Source organism: Emys orbicularis, chromosome 22 (assembly GCF_028017835.1).
Source record: "Emys orbicularis isolate rEmyOrb1 chromosome 22, rEmyOrb1.hap1, whole genome shotgun sequence".
Lineage (NCBI taxonomy): Eukaryota > Metazoa > Chordata > Testudines > Emydidae > Emys > Emys orbicularis.
In genome coordinates this window covers 12716770-12742032 of record NC_088704.1, presented here as the reverse complement: position 1 = coordinate 12742032, position 25263 = coordinate 12716770, and the positions used below count along the sequence as shown (strand labels likewise).

At 45.9% G+C, this 25263-nt stretch overlaps 2 protein-coding genes across 4 annotated transcripts in view; both read left to right on the top strand.

Annotated features, from left to right (window-relative positions):
* KIF1B (kinesin family member 1B) overlaps positions 1 to 2232 on the top strand; it is a 128022-nt gene extending 125790 nt beyond the window's left edge. For both annotated transcript variants that reach the window (XM_065421333.1, XM_065421332.1), the window contains 3 exons: positions 248 to 440; positions 1216 to 1334; positions 2190 to 2232. In XM_065421333.1, coding sequence (XP_065277405.1) covers positions 248 to 440; positions 1216 to 1334; positions 2190 to 2232 — 355 coding nt within the window. The remainder of the gene's footprint in view (positions 1 to 247; positions 441 to 1215; positions 1335 to 2189) is intronic.
* A 6659-nt stretch (positions 2233 to 8891) lies between these two features.
* Positions 8892 to 25263, top strand: PGD (phosphogluconate dehydrogenase). Of its 2 annotated transcripts, none has more exons than XM_065421335.1 (13): positions 8892 to 8982; positions 11348 to 11423; positions 11890 to 12069; positions 12599 to 12664; positions 14005 to 14123; positions 16042 to 16111; positions 16650 to 16784; positions 17551 to 17740; positions 20751 to 20881; positions 21941 to 22074; positions 22469 to 22568; positions 24385 to 24507; positions 24986 to 25263. In XM_065421335.1, exons 1-13 carry the CDS (start codon positions 8975 to 8977, stop codon positions 25103 to 25105), a joined length of 1452 nt encoding a protein of 483 aa, XP_065277407.1. In that variant the 5' UTR covers positions 8892 to 8974; the 3' UTR covers positions 25106 to 25263. The 2 variants fall into 2 exon arrangements, with proteins under 2 accessions (XP_065277407.1, XP_065277409.1); XM_065421337.1 differs by having other exon boundaries at positions 16042 to 16115; positions 16654 to 16784.

The following is a 25263-nucleotide window of genomic DNA, read 5'->3' as shown; positions in this document are numbered from 1 at the left end:
TCCATGTTACTGCAGCATAGCTCTCTGTGCATCACTTGTCCCGTGTGCACAGCTAGGTGTCCTTTTGGAATGGGGAGATGGGGTTAAGCTTTCCTCTGAAGAAACTGGGATGGGAGACAGGACTATAGGCCCACTGGTCTGTTCCTATAGCCTTATTGCCATTTCACTCTGTTATTGGGCCATCCTAGCAGGGGCTGATTCACTTCATACTTTCTTGAATAAATATATTTCCCCTTTGTTTCTTCAGCTCTGTGGTCTCAAAGAAGGGGTACCTCCACTTCAAGGAGCCACTCTCCAGCTCCTGGGCCAAGCACTTTGTGATAGTCCGCCGTCCATACGTCTTTATTTACAACAGTGACAAAGACCCTGTGGAGAAGGGGATCATAAACCTGTCCACAGCTCAGGTGGAGTACAGCGAGGATCAGCAGGCAATGGTGAAGGTCAGTCTAAGTGCCTGGAAACTTCAGTCCTCTGTTTATTCACAGAACAGGAGTAGAATGCTGATGCTGCCCTGCCAATCTGACTGATCTCTGATCTGGAGTAACCACCTCTAGGATTTAGCAAGATCAATCTCAATGGTAGTTCAGCCATTGACGCTTCTGCTGAGGCTGCCAACAAGGTTCCCAGTTAGTGCAGTGGTGGTTTTTGTGATATGCATGCAAACCCACAGGGAGCTGGACTGAGACTATTGGTCCACTATCAGTCACCACCAGTCTGGGCAGGATTCAGACTGAGAGGTTTAAGGCTGTCCCCGTTTACCAGTCCCCTGATTCCTTTAGTCCCTCACATATACATTATACAGCAGATTGACTACAGCTATTTGATTTACTGCAAATAAATAATGCTTTATTTGCATTATTGTAGCACCTAGGAGTCCACACAATGTATTAGGACCCCCTTGTGTTCTGTACACACAGAACAAAAAAATAGTCCCTGCCCCAAAGATTTTACCAAAGGATCGAGCTCCACGAGTAGTGGAACATCTCTGTGAAATATGCTCTTGTTAATAGCTTTGGGGCTGAACAATATACTGGACACATCTAATGCATCCTGGAGGAAAGAAAACAAGTATATCCGTTGTTTGAATGTCTCCTAGGAAACTGCTGCTGGGACAGGCACATTCCAGTAGCAATGAAGGGGTGTTAACCCCATGTGTAACTAGTCTCTGCATCTACAGGCTTGGTTACTTGAGAACTGTCTGTTTCAATATTTCAGACCCCCAATACCTTTGCTGTGTGCACAAAGCACCGTGGGGTCCTGCTCCAGGCCATCAACGACAAAGATATGAACGACTGGCTATACGCCTTCAACCCTCTTCTTGCTGGCACAATACGGTAAGAGGCATCTGTGCCTGAGTGAGCAGACACTGCAGAGCAGAGATGTGGTTAGTGGGATGTGGGCAGGCAACTCGTCATATTGGTTAGCAGATTTTGCTCTGAGGGGATGGGGGAGCCGATTCCAGTGAGCACTCAATCTACTGGTGTGGGGAAAAAAAGCCAACCCTAAAGCCTAGAAAGTGCAGTGGATGCTGTCTGTTCACCAGCTTCTTACTAGACAAATCACATTTAAATATATGCAGGATGATGTGTGTAATGTAGATATGAAGAGCTTAAAATGGCCTTTGGCCTCGTGGACTTTCTCCCTTTTTACAAATATATTAGACTGTTCACTGCCTAGCTGCTGGTAGGTCTGGGTTGCTTCTCTGTTTGGCCAGATTGTAGGGTGACGCAGAAGAACTCTCCCTTCTCCTTCCTCTTGCTGTCTTTCTCCCAAGAGTCCCTGCATTCTAGCCCACACCAAAAGTGCCACCTTGTCAGCTGGGCTATGGAGGTTCCTGGCTCTCCCTTGAAGGCACTGTAACACAGTACCGCTAGAAAAAACTCAGTCTTCATTTTACTAAAAAGCTCATTGAGAACCCAACTGTATTATTGGTATAGAGAGAGGAGCTCTTAAACTGCAGTTCCTACCTGATCCCATCTCCCTGACAAGGACACTGGGGCAGCAAGTACAGCTGCCAAGTTATCACTCTTACATATTTTTACCTTTGGTAAAAAAATGCAAAATAAGCATAGATGAAATAACATCAAGATGTGGTAGAAAAGAAGGTAAAGAATGACCGGGAGGGAGGAAGAATGAGGCTTAGGAGGTAATGCCAAGCTAGCTGATCCTTTTTCCTTTGTTTTGTGCAGGTCAAAACTGGCCCGAAGACGCACGGGCCTGCTGAATTACTGAGTCCATGTGACGTTCTCATCTGTTCTAACACGCCTTCTGATAGATAAAGTGTTACCTCTCATTTCTCTGTGTGATTCTTGATGGTTTCTCTTGTATGTAATCCTGTGGCTTAACTTCCATTCCCTCCCCACCTCCTTCAGCACTTTTTCTAGCTATTCTAACCTACCCCCCCCCCTTTTTTTTTTTCCATCTGTGCTGAGAATCCTACTAGTAGCATGTGGCCAAAACAAAAGGAAAAAACAAAAAAAGGATCTAGTGAATATTGCACGACTTTAAAAAGAAAAGTTTTTTTTTTGGTCTTTTCCTTAAGACGATTGGTTTCCCATTCCAACTGACTCTTTGATGTCTGTACCACTGTCCTCAGTGTTATCTGTCTGAAATGCTTTAGGTTTTTCTTTATTTTATGACTTTGCAGTAACCACAATGCTGCCCTCAGGACAAGATTCTTAGGCTAGGGAAAAATGGTTCCTTCTAAGCATCTAAACATGGCGTTACCCAGCTAGAAGCTGCCGCTGCTCTTGAGGCTTCCTAAGTCTTGCCTGTCATTTAACCCCCTGTGAGAGCTGACACATAAGATAATTCAACCCATCCAGGTTGGACTTGAATCTCAGACCCCAGATATCCAGGAATTTGAGTTAATTCTGGAGATGGAGGAATTGTTGGTATTCAGCAGGTCAGAGCAAGGTCTGCTGCTGTCTAGATTGAGGGGAGAACAGGAGCAGACCCTGAGTGATGTAGCAGCAGGCTGGAAGAAACTGCCCCGTGGGCTCTTGCCATAGGGGTCTAGATTGGCACTGTTAATTTATAAAGTTCCCCAAAACATTAGCACTTCTCTGCCCCTCTTTTGAGCAGAGCAAGTGGCGTTTGTGGTAACCATGTGCAGGCAATGTGGTCATGTCCCTCCTGATTGGGAAAGGAGGTTGTCACTGAAGCATTGGGTGCAAATCCTGAAATTTGAAGGGCCTCAGCCTTTTCTTTGAGGTGATGCTAATGAAGGAAAGTGGGAAGTGGAAAAATCCCTGTGTGGTGGTTCTCTGGAGCATATGCAGGAATTAACCAGAAGGATGGGGAGATGCTTCCCTTTTGTCTCTTCCTTTGGTCTTGAGAGTTACTGTAGTAGTGACTTTTCCCTTCCCTGTTTGATTAGCTTTAAAACAGAAACCAGCCAGCATGGCCTGGAAAGCTTCTCTGAAAAATGCATCTGGCATATACTCTTGGAGTACCTCTGAAATGGGGGCCTCCCTGCTCCCACCTTGTGCATACTACCCTCCTTTCTCCAATTCGAATGATATCCAATCTGATGATGGGAAAGTATCTTCTCTCCACTGTCTCCTGTAAAACCTAGTGCTTGCAGCACTCTCCAGCCACTGCATGCTTCAGGATGGGAGGGAGCTTTTGCTTCTCTTTGGAAAAAAGATCACATCTCTGCTTGTATCACCACCACCTTCTCCTCCTTTTTCTTCAGCTGCCTCCAGCCCTTCTCCCTAAATTCTGTGGGCAGGAGGATAGTCCCTCCTGAAGAGAGACCAAATAGACTCCTATTCCTGGTCACCAATGTGTAACAAGTGCCTGTTGTAAGATCCCCCTGGGCAGCAGCAGCTATTGCTAATTTGATACAAGGTCTCTTAGACAAACCTTGACCCCCTGCCCCTTCAGGCCTTCCACCAAAGACATAGTAAGTTTCCTTTCTCTGGGAGGTGAATTTCCAGCTTAGGTTTCTTGGTGGCTGCAGGGGAGTTATTTTTAGCATCCATCAAAACCCCTTCATTATACTTCAGCAACTCACTCTGGGGAGTGGAATGCCAGGGGGTGGGGATGTACAGAGCTCTCATTAAGTTTATAGCCCTTGGGAGTGGCAAAGGGGGTTTATTTCACTATCCTAGGCACATGCAAGAAAAGGTCCTCTGATCACTCCACCTCAGGAAGGTAGTTTTCATTCAGATCACTCCTTGTTACCTAATCATGCCACCAACTGGAGTTTTTGTGGCCAGAAGCATGAGGGATTCTCAATAGAGCAACTTTATTCCAGCTTCATGCACTGCTTTGCTTCTGCTGCAAAGCGCAATGCATAGTGGGACCTCATAAAAGCTTAGTTAAAAAAGGAGCAGGAAGATGAAGTCTGATGCTTGCTAGGACATATCTTTATACCTTATATGATGGTAATTAAGCTAAGCTGTGAGCTCACCCCTTCTCCTGCAATCCCCTAGCTCCTTCCAGAACAGGAATCTGCAGTGGGGGAGTGTCATAGGGACCCAAGAGCATCACACAGAAAGCATTTGTTTTCATTTGTTTGTTTGTAGCATTTTGTTCTTTAATTGTGTGACCCTAACACAGTGATAATGTTCTTTGTTATGTAACAGACACAATATGCACTTCCAGTGTGTGCACAAACCAAGACTGCTATTGCAGGAAGAGACTCCCTGAGCTGGAGTTAAGCAGATTTCAAGATTGTTCTAAGAATGAACTAGAGGTTAATTTTAAGCACTAAGTTGCTGCTGCTGCCACCATCAGTAACGAAGGTGGGACCTTTCTGAGAAGGGGAGGGATGGTGATGATTAGATGGTGGTATTATGTGACGCACTGAGAACATTTTTTTTTATTTTATTTTTTTAACTAGAACAAAACTAGTTTGCAAAGTCTTTGCTTTGGATAGGCCAGAAGCTGGAAAATTAGCTAAACTCTATTTATAAATATATGTATTATGTATAAACGTGATTAAGGGACCCTCCTTAGGAAACAGGAGGTGGCAGATGGGTATCTTATTACCACAGAACTGAAATGTTACAAATGTGTTGCATAAATTTCACTCTCCTGTATTTGAGGACTGCAGGCAGCTTCCAGTGGCCTGATCTGTATGTGGATCAAAGGTCACTGGAAGTGTAAAATTCTATTTTTAAGTTTCTACATTTCCTAAAGCCCCATAATCTGTAGAGCGTTCAGAGAGGGCAGTACCACCTTCCAGTCTGATGTAAGAGACGATGAATCTCCTAGAGTCTCTCACTGGTAATGGAGCTCTGCTCTGGAATGGCAGTGTTCCTTGGTCCTTAAATTAGGAAGTAGAAAAATGTTAGATTTTTTTAAATTAATTGAAATTCATATTTTTGTACAGGCTTCCTGTTCTAGCCCAAAGAGTTTAAAATGGAAAAAATGCAGGGGGCAGGGAAAACTGTCGCCCCTTCTGAAGTTTAAAAATCCAACTGAGCTGTTTTGATGGTTCACCTGCATGCAGGCCGCCCTGGAGTCAGCCAGCTCTTGGGACTTGCTGCTGGAAAGTGGGCACCATGCCATGGGCCACCCAACCTTTTGAGCATGGGCACTGATCCTAAAGGATGTCCCTTGGAAAAAGTTAAGATTGCAGGCACACCTCTAGTTTGGGTTTTTAATGTAATCAAATAATGGAAGGGAAGAAATGACCCAAAGGCCAGTGAAAATATGACACTAGTGTTTAAGTTCCACAAGCCATTTTATTTTAAAAAGAATTGATACTGTATTTTAGAGATGCACTTTACATTTTTTTAAACAAAATCCTTAATCCTGGGATGCAGAAGGGAAAGGAGAGGATTTCCAAACCACTGGGAAGGTTTGTCATGCCCATGTCGAAAATCTTTACTACTGCTCAGTGAGGTGTTTCAAAGCAAAGACTTTACTTTCTGCTGCTTGTTATCTAATTTACAGGGATATTTAATTTTTTATGTAATGTATTGTATATTTATACATCTGTAATTAATTGCACATTAGATAAGGAAGAGAGCATTATCCTGGGTATAGAACCCGCTGGTACTCTGCAATTAATACTGCCTATGCATCACTCTGGTACTTACGCAGCATCAGTTTGTGTTAGTTGTATTGTTCTGGATTTTTTCTCTTTTGTTAAAGATGCAGTTGTTAACCTGCTGCTTAAAGGAAGGATATTAATGCTGCTGCTCTTCGAAGGTTTGCAGAATGTATTTAAATGGGACTCTAACTTGTGTGTGTTGCATCTCTCCATTGTGGCTAATTACCCCGTATATGGTCTGAACTGTACTGTACGTAGCAGGAATGTATTCATTTTGTGCTTCCTTGTTAAACAGAAACATCAGCTGTTCGAGAACAGAAATGAGAGATTTTTGTTCAGAAGGCCATTTATGAGTTCTAAGTATTGGAGGCCTAAAAACAATCTAACACTAAACAGATTACTTAACCGTGTGTCAATATTAATTTTAAATTTGCTTCAATCAGTGAGAGAAGCTGTGCACTCAAGCTTGTGGGTCTGGAGGGTTATAGGACCTCTGTTTTTAATGTTGCCAAATTAATGGCCTGACCTGAGGTACTGAGCTACCCCTAGTTCCTGTTGAAGCCAAGGGTTGGGAATTGGGGAAGTTATGGATGCTCAGCACTTCTCAGGATGAGGCCTTAATTTTCACTCTGCTTGTTCAGAGCACATACTCTATGTGCAGTCTGTTAATGTTCTTGACTTTGGACATTAGAAATGCTGTTGCACTGAAATACCTATTTTTTTAACCAATGTTTCATTCTCCCTATTCAAGTCCTCCACACATGGTAGACAATATTGCATAAGTAGCCTTCTTGAACAAATCTCTTTGCAAACTGATCTCATCCCAGCAAAGGAGTGCATCAGCAACACTGTACATTATTAATTTGATTTTCATTCTCATGTTTTATTTTGTAAATATATCTGATGTTTGGAGCTTGAGTATACAAAATGTAAATATAGTTCATGTATTTGTACTAATTCTGATCCATTTGCTGTATAGCCTTAGGTGTGCAATGCAGATATCTAACTGTGTATGGTAACCTTGCACCACTGAACTGTTAGTGAACGAGGTGAAACAATAAAGGTACAACCAGTGCATTAGCAGGAATTGTGTGTGCTGCTTTCTTCACTTACTATTTTTTACTATTAGTTTCTTGGCTTGATCCCCAAGAGCTGTTGAACTCTGATCTGAACAAGCTCACTCAGGGAGTACAGACATTCCTCTCTGCCTGATTCCAGGTGTTTGTCAGAGACCCTTCTTCAGCTTTTCTATCACCATTCCCCTCAAACATGATTGACTGGCAGTTCTAATTATTCAGTCACTTTCAGTGTAAAAGCTGCTAACCATAGTAGGCCTGGTGGTGGTTGTCACAGGTGACTGGGAGCTCCTTAAATAGAGGCTACTGAAATTTGGCACTGAGGTACTAGCCGTATCAAACATGATGGCCGTGCATGGACTTCCCCACGGGTCGAACTCCCAAGGCCCTGTCCCAGTAGGTATAAAACCTTACAAAAATTCTGACTGTTCAAAACTGCGATGAGGGCCTTAAAATATTACAGCTCCTTAAGTCCCATAAGTAGAGTTGCCAGGCATCCGGGTTTTGAGTGGACTGCCTGGTCGAAAAGGGACCTTGGCAGCTCTGGTCAGCACCGCTCATCAGGCCGTTAAAAGTCCGGTCTGTGGTGCAGCGGGGCTAAGATAGGCTCCTTGCCTACCCTGGTTCTGCGCAGCTCCCTGGAAGTGGCTGGCATGTCTGCCCTCTAAGCACGGGGTAATCAGGGAAGCTCTGCATGCTGCCCTCATCCCCAGGGTTGGGTCCGCAGCTCTCATTGGCGGGGAACCTGCAGGCACGGGCACCGCACAGAGCTGCCTGGCTACACCTCCACTTAAGGGCTGGATATGCCGACCGCTTCCGGGAGCAGTATGGAACCAGGGCAGGCAGGGAGCCTGCCTTAGCCCCAGTGCACCACAGACTGGGAGCCACCTGAGGTAAGCACCACCTGGCTGGAGCCTAGACCCGGAGTCCCCTACCCCAGGTTGGAACCCCCTCCTGCACCTTAACTCACTCCCAGACCCTAAACCCCCCACCCCAGGTTGGAAAACTCTCCTGCACCCTAATTCCATCCCAGACCTCGCACCCCTGCCCCAGGTTGGAACCCCCTGCATCCAAACTCCCATCCAGAGCCCCTACCCCCTCCTGCACCCCTGCCCAAGCCCCCTCCTGCACTCTAAACCTCATAGCCCTGAGCCCCCTTCTGCACCCCAAACCCCTCATCCCTGGCCCCACCCAAGAGCCCACACCCCCAGCTGGGGCCTGCACCCCAGCCCTGAGCTCCCTCCTGCACCCAAAACCTTCATCCCCAGCTGCACCCTCCCAGTGGAGCCCTCACCCCCCTCCCACACCTCAAGCCCCAGCCCTGAGCCCCTTATTTCTAGCCCCACCCTAGAGCCTGCACCCCAGCCCTAAGCCCCTTCCCACACCCCAACCCCACTGAAAGTGAGTGAGGGTGGGGAAGAGTGAGTGACAGAAGGGGGGCTGGAGGGAGGGACCTCAAAGGGGTGGGATAGGGCAAAGGTGTGTGGGTTTGTGCAATTAGAAAGATAGCAACCCTGTGGATTTAGCATTGGATTTCTACAGTGGTACCCATAGCCCCTCTCTGAGGGTGGGCTGTGCTGCATGATGGAGACCTGCCCAGCTCCCTGGACGAACTGGCTCCTGCCTACCACCCCCTTGCTCTTAAGCCTTGAAGGCGGACCCTGCCCCCGTAAAGGGCGATGAGATCGGCGCTCTACTGGGCCTGTCTGAGCCATCATCCCATAGATGGGGCGGAAGTAGGCGAGGATGAGCCCTTAAGTCACGCCCCCCCCCCCGAGAGGCGGAAGCGGCCTTGGGCCAATGGGAGCGGAGCTGGGCGAGTACAGCTGGTCCGGCCGCGCCGCTGCCTGCTCAGTCACCCACCGGCCCAGCGAAGGGAGTCGCCGTCGCCATGGCACAGTGAGTCCCGCGGGCGGACCCATCTGGCTGCTGCCCGGCGCGCTGGCGGTCCCAGGCCGGGCTGCGGGGAGTGGAGCCTCCCCCGAGCGAGCAGCGGGCCAGGGCGGCCTGGCGCGGTAGCCGCCTGACACCCAGGCGGGCGGGGGCGCTCGGGCTGTGTCTGGCTGCGCCGGGGTAGTGCGTGGCCTTGACCTGAAGCGCGCTGGGCTGGCTGGTCCCCGCGGTGGCGAGGCCCCGGCCCCTGGGAATGACCAGGCGGGCAGAGTACGAGGATGCCGTCCTTGCACGGTTGCTTTTCTGTCTGGCTCAGAAGTGGGGAACCGGATGGTTGAAGGGGGGAGGTTCGTGTGCAGGAGGTTAGACCAGGTCAATGGTTTTCAACTTTTTCATTTGTGGACCCCTAAAAAGTTCCAAACGGAGGTGCGGACCCCTTTGGAAATCTTGGACATAGTCGCAGACCCTCCGGGGTCCATGGGTCACAGGTTGAAAACCACTGGACTAGGGGAACACAGACAGTCCCTTCTGGCCTTAAAGTCTGTGAGTCAGGTTTTTTCCTTGGGGCTGAGAAGAGGATCTCCCATCTGCCCCGCCCCCCCAGGAGGCTGGAACCACCTTGCTCAGACTTTGACCTGAGCCTTACTGGGCTCATTTTGCCCATCCCACAGTGATGCCCAGGGACCACTGACTTGGGCCACTCTTGGGTAGGATTGAGGGGGGTGGCAGTGAAGAGTTCTGCTTAGCGCTCTCAGGTGAGAGGGCATCAGAATTTGATGAGAGCTGGATTGTTGCCTTCAGTGACTTCCTTAATGGCATTCAAGCTTCATGCTAACACAATAGTCAGTTACTAATTCAGTTTGTCATCCAGCTGCATATGCAAATAGAGTCAGAAAATATGCAGTCGCTTTGTAGCCTCTGGCTGAAATTCTCGTCAATTATTTCACCTTTCTTTTTTCTTCTTGACTTAATAAGTTGAGAAACATTACTCGCCAGAAAAGTGTTGCCAAATATATGTCCTATTGGTAACTCCTACCGGACATTGTCAGGTTACAGATGGACCTGTACAGGGCAAAGGAATTTAAGAGCATGAACAGAAGGTGAAAGACAGGTTGTGAATCTGTGCTGGGGCAGTCCTACTCTCCTGTCTGAAATGTTGAGTATTTCAGGGTCCTGAGCTTGGAGACAAATGTCCTCCCTCGCTGATCTTTCTCTAGAATATACAGGACAGCCTTTAATTATCAGCCTCAGAGGTCGGAGTGGGGGGCAGGATAACTCCCAAAACAAATGGATAATCAGGTGAACCATCAAGCTGATGTGGAAGAGAGAAGATTCCTGGCAGAGTGAAGAGGGGATAGGGCAGACATCATTCATATGAAGACTTCTGCACAGAAGTCTCTCTCTGTATAAGGTAGCTCATCTCTGTCTTGCAGAGCTTGGGGAAGTTGGTGGCTCTGGTAGTTCCTCCCAACTTCTTTCTTCAGCGTCCTGTGCAGTAAACCACAAGACGTTGGGGAGAGAGGACATGATAACCAAGTGGCTCAGTGAGCTGGATTTCTGTCAGTTAAAGTGGACTGATGTGCTTTGTCAGAGGCCTGAGGCAAAATCCAGGTGCTGCTGGGCGTGGAGCCCTGACCTTGTGAAAATGACATCTGTGGTATTGATTGCCCTGTCATCCTGAAACAGGGATGGGAGCTGTGTTTCTCCTTGTATCAGCCCCTTATGTCCCCATTATCTCTCTTTAAATCAGTCTCCAGCACTACTTCATTCCCTCCTCCACCCCCTGCCGGGGCAGTGATACCAGCCTTGGAGAGCCTCCTTGGCACCTGTTGGAGATGCAGCAAAATACAGAAATGCGAAGTGATGTCCAGATGTTGTGATACAGTGCCATTGGTTGGGGCTGCACTGCCACAGTGTGAGCACTCCAGCTCTGTGTTGGGGTATTGGGCTGCTCACTCTGACTGCATTTGGCACAGTATCACCTCTTGCTCCTCCTCTCTAGTTGCTGGGGGGTGTGGTGTGGTGGGGTATTTTCCTTCTCTCTTCCTTCCAGGGCTTGTTTGCCTTGGTAGTTGGGAAGGGATCCTGGCAGCTCAAGATCACTTGGTATGCACTCTGGAGAGCTCTGCTGTGTTCACCACTCCACTGTCTCTGCCTGAGACCAGAATCCATTAATCCTGTGGGCTCACAATGTAATTATAGAGTGCTCTATAGTGTATGTAAGAGCAGGGAGAATATATGTACACTCTCACCAGCACAGATTCACTGAACAGTGCAGGAGACCAAAATAGCCTGGTAGACCATGAAAGGATCATTGTTAATGACAGTTGGAATCTTTCTGATATTGATGTGTTGTTGTTCTAATTTTCAGAGCTGACATTGCTTTGATTGGACTGGCCGTAATGGGTCAGAACCTGATTTTGAACATGAACGACCATGGCTTTGTGGTGAGTGAAGGAAATTGGGGAATTATTTGTCATTCCCAAGGGCTGAATCGCTAGTGTCCAAGAGCAGCAGCTGGGCATTTTAATTTGTGTGGGAGGTGGTATACATGAACAGTGTCCTGAGTTCAGATTCTTTGCCTTTTATCACAGCCTTTGTTGCTGCTCATAAAGGAAGGGAATTGGAGGAGAGGGCTGTACTCATCTGTGTCTAGCCAGGAATTGAGATCACACATGGATTTGTTAGACATCAATCTATCCTTCGGGGGTTGCAATTGCACTTGGAACATCCGTTTGTGATTGAACCTAATGCAGAGACATACAGCAAAGCTGCAGGAGTAGCAGTGACATGTGGCTTCTTGTAGGGCGGAAGCAGGAGAGAAGTGTATAATGCTGGAGCTAGCTGACTATTGATTGATATGGACAACATCACATTAGGAGGTGTCACAGACAGGGTTTCTTGCTTTCCCAGGTCTGTGCGTTTAACAGGACGGTGTCCAAAGTGGATGCTTTTCTGGCCAATGAGGCCAAGGGAACCAAAGTGATTGGGGCTCACAGTCTACAAGAGATGGTCTCCAAGCTCAAAAAGCCCCGTCGGATCATCTTGCTGGTGAAAGCTGGAAGTGCGGTGGATGACTTCATCAAAAGTCTGGTGAGGATAGTTTCCTTCCTAGCTGCTATTGGCCCCTTGTTCTTTGCTGCCCCCATGCCAGCTCCATTTTCCCATTGTTGCAGAGACAATCTCATAGACTGCTAACTTGGCATTGCTTAAAGTCACTTGCATATGAGAACCCGAAGAGATTAAAATCAGTTAGAAGAATGCCTTAAAATAAAGGTTTGGTTGCTAGACACATCTCAAAGAACTTTACAGACACTAATTACTCCCAAGTAGATATGGTGATGTCTCTGCTTTATAGATGGGGAAAACACACACACACACCCCTCCCCTTGTTTTATCCTTTGGATTCTGTTGTTGAGGAGTCCAATCTAGTGATGAGCCTTTAATAAATCTGGCCCCTAAAAGGGGGGTTGCTTGTGATTAAGGCAATACCATCCGGAACAGGTTCTGATGAGTTCACTCTGACCTTTCAGGGATCTCAGCTGCAGGTCAGTTCTAAGTTTTTCCTATATGGACCAAATAATAATGCCGATTGATTTTATTTTTTCTTTTCTGGTTGCAGGTTCCATTGCTGGAAGCTGGAGACATCATAATTGATGGAGGGAATTCAGAGTACAGGGACACCACGGTAAGCCTGATGCTGCCTTCTAGACCCCTTCCTCTAGGTGAATGGGCTGAGAATGCCCTGACAGTGGTTCTTTCCTCCCAGAAATGGGTGAACCGGGACTGCTGTATACATGGATGCCTTTTACTCTCCTGTAGGGGGGGGGAACCAAACCAAATTCTGTCTGCAGTGGAGCCCCCTTACTGACAGACCTGTTAAAGAGCTATTTTAGGGTTGCTAGGTCCTTATTGTAGGAGCAGACCCGTGAAAGGTGTATGTTTGTGTCCAGAAATATAGCAATAAAAACACTGGCCTCATTAGAACAAAGCCCCTTTGAAAATGCATCTGTTCTAATCTCTGGCACTCCAGGGTCTCAAACATTGTCAAGGAGAGTTGAGGAAGCCAGGATGCTTATAGCAGACCTGTTGCCTGACAGGAACATGAGGTCATAGAATATATGCTAATAGGCAATATTGGTGTCATTCCACTGGCCATGTATCCCATGAGCATGGGAATAGTACAGGAATAATTCACTTGGATAAAACTGCCGTGTGTCAAGAGATGGCTGTGCCGGTAATGAATACCTGACATGCATTGAGTCAGTTATTCCTGTTGCCTTGTTTGTGGAATAACAGAGGCCTGTTAAACAAGCTAATGATAATGTCATGTCTATAGTATATTTCACCTGGGTATCTTAGAGCACCTCACAAACATGGATTAATCCTCACGATGCCCCAAGAGGAATGTTGATATTATCATCCCAGATAAAGAAACCAAGGCAGAGAGCTTGTGACTTGCCCAAAGTCACAGAAGAAACCAGTGTCAGATTCAGGATTAATATTCAGGAGTTTCTGGCTCCTAGTCCTGAACTCAGCTACTAGACTATGTCACTCTCCCATGGAGAGAGCATCAGTGTTCATGATGGAGTGTTCTCTTTCTCTCTGTCTAATGGGCTCATTGGCTCCTCTTGGGGTTGATCCTCCCCCCGCATCCCCATACCTTTGCACACAGCACGTATCACCTAGCATCTAAGGCTCTGAGCCTTTACAAGCCCTGCATTCCATTTGCCAACATGTGACATTTTCACACACAGAGGGCCAAGTCCTTATCTTCTCTTTGCAAGGACCCATGTCAGTGGGGGAGCAAGGGGAAGTTTCCTAATGTTCAAAGTGCAGCCTGTGTGTATGTTCCTCTTTGATGCCACATATTGCCATGACCAAAGCAGAACTGAAAAAATTATTTTTGGGCCCAAATGGTGCCATCTCTGTCCTGACCCCATGAGCGTTTGAAGTAAAATGAAGGATTCCCCCTCCTCTGTTTCAGAAAAGCTTTTGTTGAATACTATTTCTCTCTCTCCCATTCAGCGGCGCTGTAAAGAACTCCGGGAAAAGGGCATCTTGTTCGTAGGAAGCGGTGTTAGTGGGGGAGAGGAGGGTGCCAGGTACGGACCCTCGCTCATGCCAGGAGGAGACAAAGAGGCTTGGTAAGTATCAGCCCTCCCATTCCCACCAGCTCCTCTTGTAGACTGGTCATGTAATAACGAAGTCTTCTCTGGGTGTTGGGAACAGAGGGTACTGGTGAGGGTGGGGTGTGTCTATATCAAGAGACAGTTAATGTTTCCTGGGGGCTCAGGACTTCTCAGCCCAGCTGAGGTCACAGGCAGTCCTGGCTGTTCATGGCAGTCAAGACTTACCCAGTTTTCTTCTTAGTGGTGTGCAGGTGGAGGCACCAACCGTACAGGGCATAGTCATGGGGAGAGGAGAATGGGAAACCTGACCAGAGATACCAAAGACCTTTATCTGACTCTTTTGGGACTCCGTGCCAGCTGAGAAATTGCTAGTTATAACACGGGTAGCAACAGGAGCTGCTGCAGTGACTCATAGCTCAAAGGAGGCTTAGTTGGCTCTTCAGTCTCCGAACTGTTCTAGGATGCATGAATTCTTGCACACAAACATGTCTCTCGATCCAGCTCCTTCTCCAACCCCCATGTCACTGGAAGGGACTGTACAGCAATAACCGTTTGGGGATCTGTGCCTGGTGATTTTTTTCCTGTATGTCTGGAGAGACATTTTGTTTTCTGGGCCTATTCTTGGCTCAAGGAAAAGACAGCTTTAGAAACTGAAAAGTTCTGTCGCTTCGCACCAGCTTTACCTCTCAGATCAGCCTGTTCCAACTTGATGGTGCCAAGTTGGCAATGACAAAAGTAATCTCCCTTTTCTTTTAATCTTAAACACGTGGATAAAGGCTGCTCCTTTCTTCCATCCCCACCTAGAACTCTGGCCTCCTCTCTTCCTGCACCCTGTTCTATGTTCATGCTCCTCTCAGGTGGCTCCTTTCACCCACTCCTGACTCAGTGTTCTTTCATACCATATCATTTGCTTGGCACAATCTCCCAGTTAACATTCATTAAGCCTCCTACCTCTCCCCTTCCAAAGCAGCTAAGATTGATGTTGTGGTTAATGTGTAGGGCTGCAAGCCAAAGAATCTGGGTTCCGTTCAGGCTCTGCCACTGACTCATGTATTAGAATCACAGAATCTCAGGGTTGGAAGGGACCTCAAGAGGTCATTTAGTCCAACCCCCTGCTCAAAGCAGGACCAATCCCCAGACAGATTTTTACCCCAGTTCCCTAAATGGCCCCCTCAAGGATTGAACTCACAACCCTGGGTTTAGCAGGCCAATGCTCAAACCACTGAGCTATCCGTCCCCCACATAGCAGCAGTCAAAAAAGCAAATGATGTTAGGGTGCACAAGGAATGAAAACACTGAAAATCTAATGTCATATAAATCCATGGTACCCTCTCCCCCATTCTGGAATATTTTGTTGAGCTCTGGTTGCTCATCTAAATAAATAAATAAATAAATAAATAAATACAGTGGGAACAGAGGGCATTCAGGTGACAAAAATGGTCAGAGGCCTGGAGAAGCTTTCATATGAAGACAGATTGAAAAGATTGGGACTTTACTGGATTAGGGGGAAAAAAGACTTAAGGGGGAAATATGGTAGAAATACACAAAATAATGAGTGTTATAAAGAGGGTAAGTCAGGCACTCCTACTTTACCCTCACTGACTTTGGGCATGGCATTTAATCTATCTCTGCCTCAGCTTCCCCATCTGCAAAATAGAGGGGATAATAGTTGCCACCTTTGTGAAGTGCATTGACGGTCTCCTCTACAAGGCGCTGTATAAATGCACAGCTTGTGCAGTTTGCTATTTCCTGCATGGGGTGGCTAATTCTTGAGGTATTTTGCCTTTATCTTGATTTTGATGGAGATGTCTGGTAGCCAAGTCCCCTCTCCCCATCTGGTCTGGGGGTGAGTTACAGTGGCAGTACGACATGGATAAATTTTCTCTTGTAATGTTTCTGTCTGGCTGCTGAATTATATCATTCCTCTCCATAGGCCTCACATCAAGAAGATATTTCAAAGCGTTGCTGCTAAAGTGAACACAGGGGAACCCTGTTGTGACTGGGCAAGTACTGACAGACATTGATAGATTTTGGAATGTGATTAGATCCATCGCTTGGGTGTTTAGGCCACTGAAATCTGTGTGTGTGTGTGTGTGCGCACGTCACACAAACTACAAATGTATCGTTTAACAAAGCAGGGCTACTTTTTGCATTGATCCTTCAGACTGCTGCACTCAGTACAGATTTGCTGTTCTGTAGTACTTCATCCTTCACATGCTCTCTGTCCACATGGACCCATGTCCACAGCACTGAAGCCACCATCACAGATATTTCCCTTTTTAACAGTTTCAGCAGAGACCAAGGAAGGAATTGGTTGTAGAGAATGAACTCCTCTCTCATCCCAGGTGGGGCACATTGCTGGGGCGATGTGAGGGAAGCTGCCACGCAGTATCTACACACAAACAGACGTTTGGTCTCCAGGCTGCCTTTCCCCAGTACTAAACTCACAAAGCCATACTAAGCAAAGGGAAACTATGGGCACGTATTTAGTAGCGGTGGCAGCAGTGTGTCTGAAGGCACCCTGTGATGTCTCTTTGGCAGGTAGGAGAAGAAGGTGCTGGGCACTTTGTGAAGATGGTGCACAATGGGATTGAATATGGAGACATGCAGCTGATCTGTGAGGCCTACCACCTGATGAAGGATATACTGGGCATGGAACATGATGAGATGGCAACGGTGAGCCACAGCCTTTCTTCTCTCTTTCCCCCCCCCACCCCCCCTCCCGTCTATTTCACCTCTGCCCTGAGACCTAGCAGGTGACTGCTCTGCTTTGAAGGCAATTAGGATGGAGCATAGCTAATGTCTGTAGTAGAATCCTCTACCAGATCTTCTGCTAGGGCCAGTGGGGCAATGTCCATGGGCACCAACTGAGGTGGGTCTTAAACCTTGAACACTTTTAGACCATTGCCACAGATCTTTCATTCCCCATGTGCCTCCTGCCCTGGGAAAGAATCTGTCTTGGTGGGATTTGAAGTGTTTCTACTTGTTGTTCCCTTGTTCCTTGACTTGGGCTGAAGAAGCTAATGAACTTTCTCCATATAAGCCAATAATGTAGGTCACAGAGATCCCTTAAAGCAGGGTGGGATTCAATAATGTAGGTAGATAATCCTTATAGAGTCCTGATTAATCTTGGGATGAGCCATAAATAGTCAAAGTGCCAAGAGTGTGGTGTCATGGAATGAGGCGTTTCCACTCCCCGTATGGCTCAAGATTGTAGTAGCAGGCCAGAATATGCCTGTATGTTTCTGTTTGGAGATGGCTGCTTTGCAGCTCCATGCACCTGGGGTACCTCTGACATGGGGACATGCTAGTTCCTCTTCTGAGCTGTTAAGTAGTTGCCTGGCAAATGGGCTAAGATTGTCAGTGTGTTTGAAGGGGTGTCAGTAATTTGAACTCGGGTGAGTATCCCTCTTGCAATCCCATTGTTGGTTTCTCCATCAAGGTGTTCGGAGAATGGAATAAGACAGAGCTGGACTCTTTCCTGATTGAAATCACAGCCAACATCCTCAAGTTCAGGGACTCTGATGGCAAACACCTGCTCCCAAAGATCAAGGACAGCGCAGGTCAAAAAGGCACTGGGAAGTGGACAGCCATCTCGGCCCTGGAATATGGAGTTCCCGTCACACTCATCGGTAACTGACTTGTCAGTCTGTCTGATATTACTGTCTCTTGTTCTACCGGTCTAACAGCATGTTAGCCATGGAACACTTAGCAGTAGAGGGGATAAGCCCATGATGAAGGTGATTCTGTCTCTGTTATCCCTGATCTAACAGTTAAGACTCTTTTGCCCTTTGACAGTAGGGCAAACTACTCCTTGCTCTTTGCTTACCTTCTGTGGGAGTTCTCCCTAATCATATGTCCCATTTGTACTGTCAACACCTCTTCCCTCCCCCCCCCATCCCCCCCATGGTATTTGCTAGTTCCTTAGCTGGTGGTGACTCAATACCAGACCAAGATGTGGGAGAGGGTTTTTCATATTTATCACTCTAGTTTGGTTCAGCCCTGTTCTCAGTAATCTATGCTCCCCCGGTGCCTGATGCCGAGTCATATCACAGCCTTGAAAATGTGTGGAATAAGAAACTCGTATTTCTGCTATAGCTTTAGAAGAACTTGCATCTCCCTGAAGATGTAGGAATTATTTTTCCACCATCCATGTAACTTTCTTCTCCCCCGTTTCCATGTGATAGTTTTAGCAGAGCTCGAATGACACAGTATCGATCTGACTAGACAGGGACACTTAGGCCTTGTCTGCACTATGGCTTGAACAGCACTAACCCCCCATCTGTCTTTGAAAATGGATTTTGAGCATTTATCTGTAAGAAGCATAGTTGCCATCTGTGTTCCAACATGATGATTGTTTGCATGGTTTCTCTATGCAATGTGAACAGAATTTTCTTTAAACTGCTTTGGTTAGCTTAGGGTCTGACTCAAAGCCCATTCAAGTCAGTGGGAATCTTTTCATTGACTTCAGTAGGTTTTGGGTCAGGCCCCTAAATTGTGCCTGAAAAGTAGCCACCCACATACACACATAATTACCCACCTACCACTGATGGTTGTCTGTAGCATAGTTTCTGAACACAGCGGTGAAATTGCAGGTGTGTTAGCGGTAGACACCCAAACTATGTTACAGATGTGTTTAAATTCATGCTACAAGCTCTAGTGTGGACTTTAACTTTGGGAAGTTCCATCTGTTGTCAGAGTTTGCTTTATTGTTCCTGCTCTTTCCCCCCCCTCCTTTTCTCTCCCCTGTTGTTTTGCTAAGCCCCCTTGTTTTAGAAGATCAATCGTATTGATCGCTCCCTCTGTGGCCAGCTGAATCCAGTTTATGGGAGAAGATTGGCTGCACTGCAACAAAAAACATTTTTACAAAGTAGGGCTGAGGCTGCTATTTGCTGAATAATTTAAATATTGTACCAGAGCTTTAAATCTCTCCGAGATTTGTTTACTTTTAAATTGTTGCGTCCTCCATTTGGTTGGTAAAGTTCCCTTGCTTGGGCTCCTGCTTTTGCAAGGATCAAGGGTGTAGGCATTTCCCAAATATAATTCTGTGCTGCAGGAGTGGCTTGTGGAGTTAGTGCTTCACAACAACCCCTGTGCAAATACTGGACATTCTTAGTGCAGTTGCTACATCTTTCTCCTTTCATCAGGGTGACTTGCAACTTCCTCCCTGCAATAGCAGAGTCATGCTCCCTCCACAATAAAGCAGAAGGAAACGGGTTGGGCAAGAATGAAAAGGAGTGGCTAGTTCTGATTATGATAAAGTATGATAACCTACAACAGGGAAGTCCTGTGCAAACCTATGACTCATTCACAGGAGTATGAAAGAGACTTTTTTTGTAGCCAGAGATTCATTGGAAAGGAAGAAGGAAAGTCTTATATGATTTCATATTTCTGTCAGTCCCCTGAAAGGTGACCTCAAATGCTAAAAAGTAAAGGAAACTGTTTAAATTCCCAGTTCCTTCCCTGAGTATCTGTACAGATTTAAATTACAAATGAATACACTTTAAAATAACATATCTGTGAGTTAGTTTTGCCTTTATCTATCTGCCAGGACAAGAATTCAGGGTTCTGGCTTCCATGCAAGAGTTGATGATATTGCTTGCTTCTACAGCACTCTGAGGATGATATTGCTTGCTTCTACAGCTTGCTTCTACAGCTCCCTACCTTGCTTAGTGATGTTGTTCGAATCTTGCATGGGCCTCTGACTGCCAGAACTAAGGTCTTAACAGATAAAAAATTTTCACTTCCCCTATGAAGTAGATTTATTTGTAATGTTTGTCTGCAGCATTTTTGTGTGTGCTGAGGATTTCCTAGAAAAGCATCTCCAATTAATGTGCATCATACTTGGTATTTGTGTAAGTGCTTCTCACCTTCAAAGCACTGTGCAAATATTTCTTTAGTCTCCTAACCCCACCTCTCCCTAAGATATACTGCGATACAAAATTGTCTGTATTTTATGGATGAAGGAAACTAAGACCAAAAGATTGAAGTTCCTTTTACAAATAAGGAAACATTGATTATTTCTGTCCAGGACCCCTGTCACATAGTAGATGCCTTATGTTGTTTTAAGAACACTCAGTCAGGCCAAGCAATGCTGCCCAAAACTGCTCTAGCCCAGTGGCTGTGTTTCTGGCTGATCGATTCCTCCTTCCTGACATTCAGATAATTCATCCAAAAACCTAAGTAAATGGTGCCTTGGAAGCCACCTTTCTTTCCTTGGACTCTCCAGATCTCAGGGTGTGGGCTATTCCCCACTCTCCCTCTCTCTCCTCCTCCACCCCTCACTTTCTGCTATTTTTAGATCCTCCCCTCTCCATTTCTTATGATCCTCTATTGAACAAGAGTTCTCTGGCTAGATTAGATTGTGGAGACTTAGCCCCACACTGTGAATCAGCTGCCAGGAGGTGCTCGATAAAAGGTCCTCTTCCTGTAGACCGAGGAAATTCCCTTTGGTGTGGCCAGTGGGAGTCCTCTGTCATTCATAAACCTGACCTTGCTTGCATGGCAATGTGGCCTGCTGCTGTCATCCCATCTCTATAAACACCTGTCCCCATGCCTTGGCTCTGCATGCGATAGGCTGGAAAGACCTCATTGTTTGGCTTGTGCTTGCTAAATGTCTTCTCTTTCCTTCTCTGAGTAAAGGTGAGGCTGTCTTTGCACGGTGCTTGTCTTCCCTCAAGGATGAGAGGGTACAGGCCAGCAAACGGTTGGACGGGCCCAAAATGACTCAGTTCAGTGGGAACAAGAAGGTATTTCTGGAAGATATTCGCAAGGTGAGTCAGGGCTCCTAGCCAGAGCTCTGCATTAGAGCTGCAGGGACAAAGTGAGCTTGGATGCTGTGAGCCCGGGGTTCTGAATGGGACACGTGCTGGCTGCGCTCTTGTGCTCTCCCTGTCTCCAGCCATTGGAGCCTGCCCTGGACCACCTCCTGTCATGTCTTGCCCATTTCTCCCACTGTGTGCCAACTGAGATGCAGTAAAATATGGTTAATGGGGAACTTGTTCATGGACCAGAGAAAGATCCCAGTTGGGATGAAGGGTGATACAGGCACAAGACTGGGAACCAGTTGCTCTTCCTAGTCTAGTCACTAACTCAGTGTGTGACCTTGGGCAATTCACATCACCTTTTTGTGTCTCCATTTCCCTATCTGTACAATGGAGATGGTATTTCACTTTCTGCCCATTGCAGAGGCTACATTTATTAACACTTATAGAGCCCATTGAGCTTCTCAGATGGAATGTGCTAGAGAAGTGCCAAATATTTATTCTTGCAGGAAAATCTGCCTGGCAAAAGGCTCAGGGAATAAAAGGAGACAAAAAGATGTATGTGTGTGTTCCAGATTAAGTGAAGAGTGCTTACTTGCTCTTTTAGCAGTCTCCTTTTCTGTGGTACTCATACATTCTGGGGGAAACTACTGGAATAGATGCACCCAAAAAAACCCAAACGCAAGCAAAACCACAACCCTGACTAAAACTAAGCAGAATTTGACTATCTTTTTCTTCAAGTAATAGATGAGGGTAGCACTAACGCAAGAAAATGGTGATATTTTGATGTTAGCCGTCCGAATTTCATAGGAGAGAGATTTATCAAGTACCTATTGACCTGGATCAACTATATTCTTTTGACCTGTGAGATTGAAAAGGCTTAGACCATCAGAGGTAGTAGTTAGGAATGTTTGGAATCCAGTAAGTGAGTTTCTTACATATAACTGGAGTGGTGCCCCTGAGATGGACCTTGGTGGGACTTGTGTGCTCTGCTTTTGGGTCAGATTGCAAAGCTCTTCCATCAGAGTTTGTGGGCTGCTTCCCTAAATCTGATTTGTCTCTCTCTAGGCACTGTATGCCTCCAAGATTATCTCCTACGCTCAAGGCTTCATGCTGCTGAGACAGGCAGCCAAAGAATTTGGCTGGACAATTAACTACGGTGGCATTGCATTGATGTGGAGGGGAGGCTGCATCATCAGAAGGTAAGAGAGCAATTGGGGCAGGGAATGCTGACCAAAGAACTGTTTGGTTTGCCCTGTGCTGGACTGGCCCACTCAGAGATCACTGTGGAAGATCTCCTGTATTTTATCTGCTAATATGATACTGGGCTGCTGCTGCCTAAGTCAATACTGGAGCTCATGCAACCTGATGTCAAGTTTATATGTTGCCCAGCCACTGCTGATCTCCTTTTCATTTTTTCACTTTGTCGTTTGCCCCTAGATGTTGGTGTTTGGCATCTGTTGATTGGTTGAGTTCTGTAAACACTGTGCCTTTCTGGCTGCCTGTCAAATCCCAGTCCTTAGCCCCTTGGATTCTAGGCCATTCACAGCTCCCACTACTGATACCTAATTCCAGCTTTGTGTCTGTCCTGTTTAGTGCATTCCTGGGGAAGATCAAAGATGCTTTTGACCGAAACCCCGATCTCCAGAACCTGCTATTGGACGACTTCTTTAAGAAGGCTGTGGAGGACTGTCAGGTGTGTCTGAAGAAGGGAGAGCACAAAAGCAACAATTTATAAACCTAGTACATTCCAGTTGTACCCCAAAACACCCCTTCTGCAGTGTGGTTAGGTCCAAAAAGAGAGAGGGCAGAGAAAGAGTCTTTAAAATATCTTTTTTATATAACACCCTTAATCCCAAAGAGCTTTAGGTAATTCTAAAGTGCTTTGGGATTGCGTGTGTGTGCATGCATGTGAATACAATGTATGCATCTAGGAATCACCCATCCACCATTGAAATGCAGCATCTCCATAGTGGGACATGCCAGCTGTTTAGCACTACCACTGTGTGCAACCTAGAACAGGAAGTGAAACATAATCATAACCAGTTGAAACTGCATCATTGTAACCATAGTGAGGCAAAATCTAATTATCCAAATTAGAATTTGGCCTGGACACCAAAGATAACACCCACACTGTTGTAAAAATGCCCACATGAAATCAAGACATTTCATTTCCATCTCATCAGAAAGATGGAGGTATTACATCTAAATAAAGGAAAAAAGAGAGTGAGTTTGACTGTAATGGGTAAAGTTACTACCCGATAATTTTGATATCCAAATGTATCGAGAGCTGAACTGAACTCTTCCTAGACTATAGGACTTGGAGGTGATGTACTGCAGAGGGTAACTCTTCCTAGACTTGCCATAAAGTGTCAAATGTAACACACGTCTCCTTGAGTGTCACAAAGTATTAATATGATTTCCCCAGAAGTAATATACTGGCAAACAGATGTTCAGTTCTTTGTAGCTTTGCCCATAATTCACCCTCAGCTACTATGACTCATCAGTTTCTAAAATGTAATTTGCTGACACCCATTCAACTAGTTCCTCATCCTGGGAGTTCCATTAGTAGCAACCATAAACTCTTAAGTTTGCCACTCCATTTTCATGTGAAATCATCAGACAGGAGTGCAGCAGTGGTTCTAGAATATTTTTTTTGTTTGTTGGTCTTTTGTCTAACAAGGTGAAACCTCATTCTCACCACTGACCATACCTTTTGCCTTGGAAGGGGCCTGCTGTGCAGAGTTTGGATTACAATTTTGTAGCTAAAAAATTCTGCTGTTAGTGTATGCAGTAGCATAGTATCAGCAATGTACTAGGCTCTTCATTCACTAGACCTAGGACTGTCCAAATAAAGTGTTCTGATCTGGGCAGGAGACGAGTCCAGTTAGAACTATAAACAGAGTGTCTGTATGGCCAATTGAGTCATTTTATTATGACTCAATTCCATTCACTAAAGCTGAATATCCTATGCACGTTACTAAATCAGATTTAACATTGAGACAAAATCATAGAATATCAGGATTGGAAGAGACCTCAGGAGCTCATTTAGTCCAACCCCTTCTCAAAGCAGGACCAATCCCCAACTAAATCAAAAGATTGTCCACATACCTTTCTGAAGCGATGTGCTAGTCTCTTATGTCCTATGGGAGTCACTGTGCTCTTTTTCATTAGGATTACTGAAAACGCCTTATTTGCTCAGTGTTCTGCTTATTATATTCTTCTCTTTGGAATTTGTTCTCCCTGCATATGTGAAAGAGCAGAGTTCCTGCCTGAGTTTTAGATCTGATTGTGTATACTGTGTGTGTCTTGTTTGTCAATTCTGTCTTGCTGGGCAGCACTCTGGACTGCTTTTGTTTATGTATACTGGCTGGAAAATCTGCTCACTTGATCCAGGGTGATGATTGCCAATAGGAACATGCCATTAGACTAGAGACCAGTAACCTCTGCTGTAGTCCTGCATGCTGCTGGCTAAGCAGTCTGTTTCCTTCTTTCTCTTTATTCTCCATCAGGACTCCTGGCGACGTGTGATCAGCACTGGAGTCCAGATTGGCATCCCTATGCCCTGCTTCACTACGGCACTTTCCTTTTATGATGGGTATAGGCATGAGATGCTGCCAGCTAACCTGATTCAGGTAAGCACCCGAGACTCCACACTGAGACCTGTGAGGCTGAAATTTCAGCCCAAGGGTGAAAAAAACAATAACAGCACATCAGTGTGTGAAGGATCACCTGCCAAAAGTCTTTCTTCTGTATTGCCACCTCTTCTATGCGTTATTCCTGGGTTCGCACCCTGAAATCTTAAATTACCTCACACTTTGATAGCAATAAAATGTTGTGGGGTCAGGTTACTCCTCTCTTCTCCCCGCCCCCTCCTGCTTGTGTTCTCCAGTCTGAATCTGCTTTTCTGACGTTTTTGCTATCGTATAACAGATCACGTGTACACATTCAAGACATATATTTCTTTTAAAATGGGTGTCACTCAGACACCATGGCAATGGGCTTGGTATGAGAACCTAAATAGATACCTACATATAGAGGTGGGATGTAAGGTGCAACATCTCAGTGACATTGGTATTTGACTGTGTTGTTCCTGTGTGTTTTATCATCTAGGCACAGCGTGATTACTTTGGTGCTCATACCTATGAACTGTTATCGAAACCAGGGGAATTTATCCATACTAACTGGACAGGTCATGGAGGAAACGTGTCCTCTTCATCCTACAATGCCTAGTGGAAATATTTCATCTGGAAGCCAAGATACTGTAGATCTGAGACATTCCTCTTGATGGCAACCCTTTACTTATACTGCATTTGGCTAGAGTTTGTCTGGGCACTTTTATAATAACTTGTATGTATGTGTCTTATAAGGAAGGCAAATAAACTCACTTA

Excerpts from the sequence above, each read along its gene's own strand:
- PGD (XM_065421335.1), top strand. Across the intron at positions 17,741-20,750 it reads AGTTCCCGTCACACTCATCG|GTGAGGCTGTCTTTGCACGG; the intron begins GTAACTGACTTG and ends CTCTGAGTAAAG. Across the intron at positions 20,882-21,940 it reads TTCTGGAAGATATTCGCAAG|GCACTGTATGCCTCCAAGAT; the intron begins GTGAGTCAGGGC and ends GTCTCTCTCTAG.